The sequence below is a fragment of the Sus scrofa genome, chromosome 2 (genome assembly GCF_054392235.1).
Source record: "Sus scrofa isolate SSC_HxYL_T2T_F1_AM1 chromosome 2, Sscrofa_HxYL_maternal_Yorkshire_Landrace_v2.0, whole genome shotgun sequence".
Taxonomy (NCBI): Eukaryota; Metazoa; Chordata; class Mammalia; order Artiodactyla; family Suidae; genus Sus; species Sus scrofa.
The window spans coordinates 141,685,338-141,697,470 of record NC_139384.1 but is presented as its reverse complement, the minus strand read 5'-3'; the positions used below and the strand labels follow the sequence as shown (position 1 = coordinate 141,697,470).

Below are 12,133 nucleotides of genomic sequence, written 5' to 3'. Positions count from 1 at the left end.
TGCGGTATTTGTCACTGAAAATACATGTCTTGGACAAATACATCATCTATAAGCTTAAAACATAGGTCTCAGAAGTATATGCACTGAACAATTTTTCAGGTACTTCGAGTTATTAGCTGTGTTTCTACATTTTTTAAAAATTTCCCACTAAAAGAAAAATTGGCATTGTTTCACCGTTTTCATTTTGTCATTGCCATAGATTTTTTTTTGTGCATTGATGTAGGAAATGCTTCTGGTGTGATATAACTTACTAGAAGTTGCCTGGATTGTTTCTGTTGTTGGGATGTAAGAATTGGGGGGGGGAGAGATAGGGAAATCATTTTAATGTTGAACATAATTTCTCAAATTTCTTAAGCACATTATTAAAATATTTTAAACATTTTAAATAGTTAAATACAGTTTTATACAGTGGTCAATTTAACTTGGCAGTTGGTATCAGCAATTGAGGATTTCCAGACTTGCGTTTTAACTGCTAATCTAATCTGCATCACATGTGCAGCCCGAGAGAAATGTTCTGTCAGAAACAGTTACGTACAAATTATTCTGTCTTTTTAAATGACCGGTAAGGAAGTCTGTGATGTTTGTTTTCTTGACTAGATACTCGCCAGAGCTTCTGTTTCACAAACTTTGAAAATGGCAAGTGTTCTGTACCCAAAGCTTTCAACACCACAAAGGCAAAATGCTGCTGTAGTAAGATGCCAGGAGAGGGCTGGGGGGACCCTTGTGAGCTGTGCCCCAAAGATGATGAAGGTAAGAGCAATGACACAAAATGCCACCTTGCACTAGTTTTGGCCTGCCTGTCAGCACTCAGCTGGACCATGTAATTTATGAATATTTTGAGAATTAAGTTATCCCCTCATTTAAAACTTTAATGGTTCAGTAAGCAACCTAGTTTCAGGAACTCCTTTCAGCTCTTGTATTCAAGGCATGTAAATGCAGGGAGGCACCTCATTGTTTCATTCCCTCTTCCCAAGGTTAGTATTGCTTGCTTTGAATAAATTTGAGAGGTGCAGGGCTAGAGATCCAAGGAGGGGCTGGAAATTCCATTACTGGGTATTGTGTCCCAGGCTGTGGCCCTCAGAATCTTATACGAAATTCTGGGAAGCTGAGTCAGCACAGTAGCCATTTGCAGAAAGAGACCGAGAGCCTCACAGATGTTGTTAGCACAGCTGAATTGTACAGTTGTTCCCAGCAAGCTTGGCACTGGCCTGGAGTCTAGGTCAGAGGTGGCTTCTGTGTGTAGTGAGGGCTGCTTGGCTGCCTAACATTAAATGAGCAAGCAGATAAAATCAGAAACCCTCAGTAGGTTGTGCTCTGGGAGGAGCTGGACAAGTAAATTCAGGTGACCTTCTCTAAGTGTGCTCCGTGTTGCTTCTGAAATAAATTTTAAAACAAAAACCCTTATTAAAAACAACTTTGTAGAGGAAAAACAAGTGTGATTTCATGCCTCTTGTTAATCAGTTAAGCTCTCTGATAGCTGAGACTCTTTGGTAATGGGGAATTTGTGTTTTTCTCTGTAGTCGCATTCCAGGATTTGTGTCCTTATGGCCATGGAACTGTTCCTAGTCTTCATGATACCCGTGAAGGTGTGGTTTGATATGTTTTATTTTTATAGTCTTAGATCCATATATTATTATACATTTATTTTATAATTGTGATGATTTCATTATATAACATATAGTATATTGCATTTAATGCACGTATGCAATATTTATTTTATATCATATGCTGTATATCATAAGACTGTGTTGGAGCATGTGAAATACATTTATGTGTTTCTCTGATAAAAGAAATGTTTATATGTTTTAAAAATTTCAAGTCTCTGTTGAATAAGTATATACAGTTTCTCTTTAAGAAAGTTCACGAGCAACTCTGTATTCCAGATGTCAATGAATGTCTTGAGAGCCCAGGCATTTGTTCAAATGGTCAGTGTATCAACACAGATGGGTCTTTTCGCTGTGAATGCCCAATGGGCTACAACCTTGATTACACTGGAGTACGCTGTGTGGGTGAGTGCTGACTCCACATTTCACACCTTTAAAGTTCTGTTTTCTTTCTCCTATTCAGCAAAATGTCTCTGAGGCACCCTGGGTGGCAGTGGGATTTACCAAGCCAGGATAAGTAGCTGGTAACTGTTCTTTTCTTCTCCCATTCTGCATTTTCCAGTAGCCCTGGTTTATGTGAAGATGGAGAGAGTTGCCCAACCTCTGAGTGGAACCAAATATACAAACTCTGATGTGTCTAGTGATTTACTGTTGCCAAAACCACTAACTGGGGAAGAGATCCACTTTACTTTACGACTTTCCCCTCCTGCTCTTGCAGCAGAAGACCACGTCCCTCTCTGGGTTCGCAATTTCTAGGGCAAGCACAGCTGTCCGGGGGCTCAGAGCACTGCACACTTGATCCCCTAGGGTCCTCTGCCTTGCATAAAGGCTAGGCAGCCAAGGCCAACGGGGGTTCATGTGTGACCTGCACAGATGTGAGATGTATGAGAGCCGGGTGTATATTCATGGGCATACTCATTTTAAACTAAAACATCTCCAACTTTTTTCCCATTTTTTTTTAAATTTTCTTTATTTATTTTTTCCACTGTACAGCATGGGGACCAAGTTACACATACATGTATACATAATTTTTCCTCCCATTGTCGTGTTGCAAAGTAAATATCTAGACATAGTTCTCAGTGCTACACAGCAGGATCTCACTGTAAATCCATTCTAAGAGCAATAAAAGTTTTAGTGAAGTATAGTTGATTTACAATGTTGTGATAATTTCTGTTGTACAGCAGAGAGATTCATTTATACGCGTACACATGCCCACTCCAAATTTTGTGGCCCTTTCTTATTCTTTCCAGATACTGATGAGTGTTCAATTGGCAATCCATGCGGAAATGGAACGTGCACCAATGTTATTGGGAGTTTTGAATGCAACTGCAATGAAGGGTTTGAGCCAGGTCCCATGATGAATTGTGAAGGCAAGTGATCCTTTACTTCAGTATGATTTCTTCTTGCTATAGAAAGGGTTTTTAACGTCTCAGCTTTTATTTATATTGTTCTGATGTCCTGTTGATGATTATGTTCATCACAAATGTAGTTTCCTTTCCCTCTGTGAGCATAGTTCCATTAGAAGATTTAAAGCTCTTGTCTAGTGATCCCAGCATCTGGGTCCTCTCAGAGTGGGCATCTGTTGCTTTTCCTTTCCCTTGAGATTGAGCCCCATGTCCCTGGTTCCCCAGTATGTTGTTTAATTTTGGATTATACTCAATAGTGTGAATTGTATCTTCTAGAATCAGTTATATTATTTTGAAGAATACAGATGCTTTTTTTTCTTAGCAGGCAATTAACTTGGATAGACATAAAGCAGACAGTCAGGCTTATGGAAGACAGAGGTTCAGATTTTAATCATGCCCTTTAAAGCTCAGTGTCTAGTTTCTTTGATTTTGGCCCATACATGCATGGTTATAAGTCAGCAACTCGGGATGAGTTTATGCAAAAGAAGGTGTTTCTCCACCTCTGGCCCTCTGCTTTCTGGGGTTCCCCCTCACTCTTCAGCAGCCTTGGTTGCCCCAAGGCTCCCCTCCCCAATTCTCTGGACAGAAGCCCAGAAAGTTTCTATTGAAGATTTAGCTGCCAAGTAGCACTGCTGCCAGGGCTAATGTCATCCCAGTGTAATTTCAGAAAGAAAAAAAAAAAAAATGAGCACCTGTTCCTTGTTTTCAGAGTTTCATCTCACCCCTGAAAACCACCTCAAGTGTTGATTTTGTATTTTTTACAGAGTTTATCATTGTTACTTGTTGGAGGATGAGTTTGTTTGTTAGGTACCCAGTTCTCTGTACCAGAAGTGGATATTCTGTTCTCCTGTCGCTTTCTGTATGACTGCCAAGTAAATACATTAGTGTTATTTAAACAAGTAATTAGAACTCTAGGCTGAGCACTTGGTTCCTATTCCTTGATCAGATATCAATGAGTGTGCCCAGAACCCACTGCTCTGTGCTTTCCGCTGCATGAACACCTTTGGGTCCTACGAATGCACTTGCCCAATTGGCTACGCCCTCAGGGAAGACCAGAAGATGTGCAAAGGTAAGGCCATAGATAAGGTGTAATTAGGACTTTATTTGCCATGCCAGAAATATATTTAAAGGATTTTCTAATTCTCAGCTATCTTCTAGAGCTTTACAGAAACATACCTGACAGCACTTCTGGTAGATTTCCATGTCTAGATAACAAGATACTTGATAGTCTGTCAAAAATTAGATGTCACACTCTTAACCTCTTATTAAAGCAAAGCTAGCCCCCTCTCCTGTACTTATCTTTAGGACCAATGCTGAGAGTTTTCTAAATCTAGCATACAGCCAACACTTGAAAAGGACTAGGCTTCTTCTTTCTTTACTGTCAGACAGTAAGATAACATTTTTAAGAGCCAGAGACCAAAAATATGACTTAAAATACTAACAAAGCTTGTTCCTGAGAATTTCCTATTATGTTTTTCCTATTAAAAAACATTTTATAGATCTGGATGAATGCGCTGAAGGTCTCCATGACTGCGAATCCAGAGGCATGATGTGTAAGAATCTGATTGGCACCTTCATGTGCATCTGCCCGCCCGGGATGACCCGAAGGCCTGATGGAGAAGGCTGTGTGGGTAAGGCTCTGGAGGACAATGTCACACATCTCATACACCTATGCCAAGGCAGATTTACAGTGCTTTTTACAAGAAATGCACCAAAGCAAGATGTGAAATAGATTATAAATAAAGGAAGTGAACAAGATATTCAAGGCGAATACTGATAAAAAGAAAGCACATGCAAAATAAATATCAATAAACTGAATATTGGAGTCCCCATCATGGCTCAGTGGAAATGAATCTGGCTAGCATCCATGAGGACACAGATTTGATCTCTAGTCACACTCAGTGGGTTAAGGGCCTGGCGTTGCCGTAAAGTGTGGTGTAGGTCACAGATGTGGCTCAAATCCCACATTGTTGTGGCTGCGGCATAGGCCAGCAGCTGCAGCTCCAATTGGACCCCTAGCCTGGGAACCTCCATGTGTCACGGGTGTGGGCCTAAAAAAGCAAACAAAAAACACCTGAAGATTAAAAAGCATAATAAGAAAAGGAGCAACTAATCAAAAAGATTTCTCATGATGCTCCTGACAACACTGATTTGAAAAAGACCTCAAATAAATCTTATAATAAACACAATAAGTAATGATATAGGAATTTTAATAAAATCATTTTGCTCTAATTATTTATTTATCATCAAGCAGAAGAGCGGTACTACCTAAATTCCTTCTCCCATTGGCTGCCCTCACGTACCACACCGCTCCTGTGACTTTACTCAGGGTCAGTCTAGGAGCTGGCCTTTATCCCTGGCTTGTCCTTTACCCTACTCTCCACCCCTCCCTAACACCTACTATCCCTCTGCCCCAGCCTCTCTCTCATCTCACATAAATTGTCATCCTCTTCCCCAAAGTTCTCCCCCTCCTTGTCTGGTGTCTGGAGGCAAGTTAATCCCTTTTGGAGTCCAACTTTCCATTTCCTTACCAAACATCACCACTTCCCTGAAAAGAGGAAGGGGGGAAGAAAAAAGGAAAAAGGAACCGCTTTGTTAACAAAGAACCCATCTGGAAGGATGAGGTGAAGTTAAAAATAAATTAATATTCTATCATATTAGTATTTTAGTAAGAGGTAACCCATTAGAAGATAACTTGTAAGTTATAATTTTAAAATCTCCTCATCGTTTACATTATTTGTTCTTCTAAAGATGAAAATGAATGCAGGACCAAGCCAGGAATCTGTGAAAATGGGCGTTGCGTTAACACTATTGGGAGCTATAGGTGCGAGTGTAATGAGGGATTTCAGTCAAGCTCCTCAGGCACCGAATGTCTTGGTAAGTGGATAAATGAGCATATTTTACTTGGTAAATAAAACATCTGTTTTAAGACATCATCACAGAGGAGCTTTACATACATACCCCTGGCTGCTAAACAAATCCCCCAATCTGAGTAAGCCCCATACCTCTTTCTAAGGGTACATATCTATTAAAATGACATATTTGTACGTGTGTTGTACATACATCTACGTGTAACGTAAATACCCATCTTAAATAGTCTTTCCAAAATTAAGTTTAATTAAGCTCTGTGGAAAATGTGACTTTAGTAAAACTTACATCAGAGGATGATTTAATTCTGTAAGAAAATATTTTCAATGTGAGGTAAGCTTTGCTGTATTAACGACATTAAAGTAAATGCCATATTTCAAAAATGCAATAAAAGTTCATTTTTATTGGCGTTCCCTTCGTGGCTCAGCGGTTAACGAATCCTACTAGGAACCATGAGGATGTGGGTTCGATCCCTGGCCTTGCTCAGTGGGTTAAGGATCTGGCATTGCCGTGAGCTGTGGTGTAGGTCGCAGACGCAGCTCGGATCCCACGTTGCTGTGGCTGGGGTGTAGGCTGGCAGCTACTGTAGCTCTGACTCGACCCCTAGCCTGGGAACCTCCATATGCCGCAGGTGCGGCCCTAAAAAGCAAAAAAAAAAAAAAAAAAAAAAGTTAATTTTTATCTTGTGATACAGAAAAATGCTTTGCAAAATATTTTCTTGTGGAAAATGTCTCAGGCATTTTAAGATAAAATGCATACATTATAAACCATTTAATTAATTACGAGCAGGTGTATAAGTATGGAGTAGTAAAATTTAAGGCAAACAAAAGTAGCCCTCATCACTTGATTTGGTGTGAAAACAGCATATTTCAGCTACATCAAGTTGTTCTCAGAATGATGTCATCTGCTCAAACACTGGGAAATTATTGGTCAAGAAAACATATTTTGTTATTGTTGCCTTCAGTCTAGACCTTTACTATTAATCTTTCGAGGAATAGAGAAGATAACCTACACAAAAAAGTACATTTTTTGTTCATATTATTAACAGTTTGATTAGGATGGTTCATAAAAACCATATAAGAGATCTCTTTGCCTACTTACATCAGTGAAAGCCCCTTTATTTATAATTTTAAAAAACTTCTTAGTCTAACATTTGAACTTTTAGATGTGTGAAATTTAAGAGATTAGATTGAATATGTACCAAGATTATAACACAGTCTAGAATTTGCTTTTCAAAAACAAATCCTGATACTCCTTTGCTTATTTAAAGGGAAATAACTTACTTTGATTCTCCTTCTATTTGGATTCTACAGGAATTACTATCCACTTAGCTGCTGGAAAAAAAAAAGAAAAAATCCAAATCTATTTCTTAGAGTATCAAATTGAATAAACTGTTGTAGTCAAAGACTGTTTTGTGAAATTAATCTCCAAGAAAACTTTTTTTACGTTTTAATTGAAGTATAATTCATTTAAAAGGCTGTGATAATTTCTGCTGTACAACAGAGTGACCCAGTCATACATGTGCACATATCCAAGAAAACTTTTTAATCATTGTTTTAAGCAGTGTGTGACTGTTGATATAAGCAAATATTCAGCTTTTAAAAATGTATTGCTAAAAATGAAATCATTGGTTGTCCTTTTTAATTCGAAGATCAGGATAACACAGTGTCAGTCCATGACATTGATGCTTATTAACGACATTGTCATTTCAGACAATCGACAGGGACTCTGCTTTGCAGAGGTATTGCAGACAATGTGTCAGATGGCATCCAGCAGCCGTAATCTTGTCACAAAGTCAGAATGCTGTTGCGATGGGGGGCGAGGCTGGGGTCACCAGTGTGAGCTCTGCCCGCTTCCTGGAACTGCCCAGTACAAAAAGATATGTCCTCATGGCCCAGGATATACCACTGATGGGAGAGGTAAGAAGTTGAAGAAATTCGTGTGGGTCATCAACACAGTGAACATTAATTCAAATTAATCTGAAGTAAGTGCAATTATAATAATAGCTAAGATATTCATGTCTATGTATGTTTGTATATGCTGTTTGCTAATACTTCAGAGACTGTAAAAGATGTAATCTTCATATCTGATCTAAGAGGTAGAATCTATTATTCCTGTTTTAACAGATAGAAACTGAAGCACAAAGCTTAGCTAACAGTAAGTCATTTTCCCAAAATAACATCCTTTTTAAGGGATGGACCTAGGAATGGAACATGGCCCCAAAGTCCATGCTATGACTGCACCCTCCCGCCCCCCACAAACTACACTTGCTTTCTTTAAATAAAGGTTACTTATTTGTTTCCGTGTGCACAGGAACTCAGCAAGTCTTATAATTGATTAGTAGTTTTCTTTCTTTTTTTTTTTTTTTTTGGTACAATCAACTAATATACTAATATCCCAAGTATCATTTTCCACTATTACTATACAGATTCTCAACCCTGTGCCCAATTACTTTGCTAATGAAACCCTTTCTTCAGAGTTGAATCCAAGTGTGAATCTGAGGTCCATCCATGGAATGTTATCATAAATGCCAAATGAGTTGACCTTCAGAGGGGTAGCTTTCCAGATTCTCAAAAAATCATTCGTACTGAGATTGCTGAATGAGTATACTTGAGCAGGGCTTTGAACACAGCCTTCCTCATGTTTATCTCTTCCTATCCATGTTGCCACTCACTTGAATGACGAAGTTAGCACACTTCGGAATGTTGTTAGTTATCTCATGTCGATTCCTTAATTTCTCTTAGTAGCTAACCAGTTTTATTTACCCTTGCATCTGTATTAACTTCTCTTTGGTTTTGCCTTGGGATTTTTGGTGCACAGATATTGATGAATGTAAGGTTATGCCAAATCTCTGCACCAATGGTCAGTGCATCAATACCATGGGCTCCTTCCGGTGCTTCTGCAAGGTCGGCTACACCACAGATATCAGCGGGACCTCGTGTGTAGGTAAGAGAAGGGACAGCCTCTCTGGGTCTGGGTTGTTAAACTGCTGTTTCCTACAAATCACTTACTGTTAGCAGAGTATCTTTATTATAGAGCTTTGGGAGGTACATTTTGTTAAAATGATGCCATTCCTTTCAGGAATGTGGTTCTTAAATCATTGGAGTTGTAGAAGGCCTTGCCTACTAATGTGAGACAGAGAATTGTCAACTCATAAAAAAGTCTTTGCAATTAGGGAAACACAAAAATTATTAAAAACATACTTGGAATATTTTATACTTAAAATGTATAAAGCACATTTATCTGTTGTTCTTTCAAGGAAAGAAAAGGACTTTCGGTTGTGAAAGTGTGTGCTTGCATGTGGAGAGAGAATGCTTTTTGCTTGTTCCTCATTGTTATTTTTTTTTACATAAAATATATCAATTAAGCATCATCTACAATTTTCAGTTGCAAAGCAGTCTCAGTACAGAAACCTACATTTTTGTAATGTTTCTTTTCTAATTTTTTTGTCTCACCCACTCTATTCTATGACAGTTGGAGGGGTGGTGGTTTGCCTTTATTGAGTCTCCAGATAATTTAGTTTTCATTCAAGAAAAAAACCTTTTTCCTTCATATTTCATCAACTTACGTCTACTTGGTTTTTTGGGTTTGTGTTTTTGGTTTTTTCTTTGGTTTTTTTTTTTTACATTTGCACCTGTGGCATATGGAAGTTCCTGGGCTAGAAGTTGAATCTGTGGCCACGTCAGATCCTTAACCCACTGAGCAAAGCCAGGGATTGAACCCACATCCTCACGGACGCTATGTCAGGTTCTTAACCCTCTAAGCCACAACAAGAACTCCCTTCTTTTTTTTTTTTTTTCTTAACTTGTTTTAATAACAAACACACTTAGCATGTAAAGGTTAAGAAAAACCAAACTAAATCTTGGTAAGCCTTCAGCTCACTTGGTCAAGCATGAGAGTGATAAACAGGCAGTCAATCATGAGGTCTTAGCATTCTGTGGGCATCAGTCAGCATGTTTTATGGAAGAAATAGAGATTGTTATCAGTCAGAGTCCAAGCAGAAAATGGTATATTCAAATGAGGACCGTTTAAGGAGACTTGTTTTTGGCAAAAGGACAGTGTGTAAAGGTTTGAGCCGAGTGTGCAGAAACTACAAGGAATAGGGCTGAGTGTTGGGGCTCTGCTACCTCTGGACCAAAGAGAAGAGGGAAAGATTATTGAAACGTGGAAGGAGTAGAAAGTTGTGCTCAGAGGCCTCTCTTGAGAACAGTTGTGACCTCTAATCCCTTGCCTCGGTCAGCCTGAGCCCACCTTGCTGGGGGGAAACTGAGGAATTAAGGATCAGCCTGAGGGCAGAAGCAGCAGAGCCTGCTGATGGTGTCCGTGCAGGGCAGCTTCCCGGGGTTGGAGATCAGGGTGCACCAGGGTGAGGACCGCATGTGGAGGAGGAAATGGAAATGGAAGATGTCCAGCAGTTTGTGATACCAGAAGATTCTTAGGGCAGTGACAGCTAAGAGAATCTGAGAACTTCTGCCGCATCCGTGTATCAAAAGAAAGAAACTCTCACTTTTCAGTTTATAATTCTCAGGCTATAAACCAAAATACATTAATCTAAGAAATCTAGTGTATGATTTTGAACCCAGGCAATTGTCCAAATATTACATGTGTCCAAGACTTGCTCTACAAAGTAAGCCAGCAAATTATTTGGTAGAGAACTGTCTGTGGCTCATTCCTCTCTTGCTGTTTTCCATTTTAATTTGAAGGAGAAAAGGATGAACTGAGAATATGGAGAGAGAACAGAGGCTGGTAGTTCCTTTTAACCAGTCATTTAATCGTCCCATCACTTTTACTTAGATCTTTTTTTTTCCCTTTTTTTTTTAATGATTTTTATTTTTTCCATTATAGCTGGTTTACAGTGTTCTGTCAATTTTCTACTGTACAGCACAGTGAGCCAGTCACACGTACATATATACATTCTTTTTCTCACATTATTCTCCAACTTTTACCTAGATCTGGATGAATGTTCGCAGTCCCCAAAACCCTGCAACTTCATCTGCAAGAACACTGAGGGCAGTTACCAGTGCTCGTGTCCTCGGGGCTATGTCCTACAGGAGGATGGAAAGACGTGCAAAGGTAAGTGGAGAGTCTGCATACGTGACAATCTCCTAATCAGAGACAAATCTTGTGCCTCATCTTCACTAATGCACAGCTTCCTGGTGACTCTTCTATTCACAGAAAATTCTACTAAAGGACACACACTAGGAGGCAGAGAGGATTAAAGCCCCAGGTTACTGTAGTTTGGTTCTTATATTTTAGAAAATAAACTAAACAAAAAAATATGAGAAGGAAAGAGATTGAAGAACTAAAAGAAGATTTCTTTCACTGCTTATCTAAGATTTCATTTGTCTAAACTGTCTTTATTATACATTTACTCCAGAACATTGAAAATGAATTAGTAAATTTAAGTTTTTGCTTCAGTAGTATTAAAAGAAATTATCAAACTAAGCTAAATAATTAAAATAGCTCCAATGCTATCTATATACACTTACATTCACCTTTATAGTAGGCCTCGTCAGTATGAAAACAATGGACTGAGGAAAAGGAACTCCTATGTAATTACATTCTTGAAATAACAGATTATTCTCAAGAAGATAAAGTTTTATTTCCAGGAAATCAAAAATAGAACAAAATAATAGCAAGCAGTATTATTCTGTTGGACCTACTTAGTGAACCATTATGAGTCAATTTAACTTTGCACCTTGTTTATAGTTGTTTTTTTTTTAATTTAGGTGCAACTAATGTGTGTGTGTTTTAAACTTTAAAATTACTAGTCTTGTCTGCATCTTACATTGCTTTGTGAATTTATTTTAATGTATTTTCCCATATTAGGTTCCAATCCAACCAAAATCAGGTTCCGTTTATGAATAGAACATCACTCAAATACTAGGTTCCATTTCATGACTAGAATTATAGGTGCTGTATTTTGACTTCTCCTGGTATTTATGATGGTGTTTTCGTGTGGACCCTTAGTGCCTGACTCAGTCTTTGTGTTAAGACCTTATCAGTTTTCAATTGTTTTATTTTTGTTTAACCCTTCTTTAATAGGAATAAGTGACCAGCCATGTACTAAGCTGTGCATTAAATATAAGAATTATGGCCTTTGGATGTTATTTTGAAGACCGTTCTTGACCACCATTGTCATTCATCCTTTCAGCTTTTTATTTTAAGAAAATTTTGCATTATATATCCCCTTGGCCATCCTATTATCATAATAGCCCTAATAATACGTATGCTGCTTAAGTATGTGTAAAGACC

General features: G+C 38.5%; 1 protein-coding gene across 1 annotated transcript in view; it reads left to right on the top strand.

The window, feature by feature from the left end:
- FBN2 (fibrillin 2) overlaps nucleotides 1-12,133 on the top strand; it is a 220,192-nt gene that overhangs the window by 194,043 nt on the left and 14,016 nt on the right. The window contains exons 50-59 of the mRNA XM_021084720.2: nucleotides 598-750; nucleotides 1,521-1,586; nucleotides 1,884-2,009; nucleotides 2,855-2,974; nucleotides 3,957-4,079; nucleotides 4,510-4,641; nucleotides 5,762-5,887; nucleotides 7,591-7,797; nucleotides 8,699-8,824; nucleotides 10,829-10,951. Coding sequence (XP_020940379.2) covers nucleotides 598-750; nucleotides 1,521-1,586; nucleotides 1,884-2,009; nucleotides 2,855-2,974; nucleotides 3,957-4,079; nucleotides 4,510-4,641; nucleotides 5,762-5,887; nucleotides 7,591-7,797; nucleotides 8,699-8,824; nucleotides 10,829-10,951 — 1,302 coding nt within the window. The remainder of the gene's footprint in view (nucleotides 1-597; nucleotides 751-1,520; nucleotides 1,587-1,883; nucleotides 2,010-2,854; nucleotides 2,975-3,956; nucleotides 4,080-4,509; nucleotides 4,642-5,761; nucleotides 5,888-7,590; nucleotides 7,798-8,698; nucleotides 8,825-10,828; nucleotides 10,952-12,133) is intronic.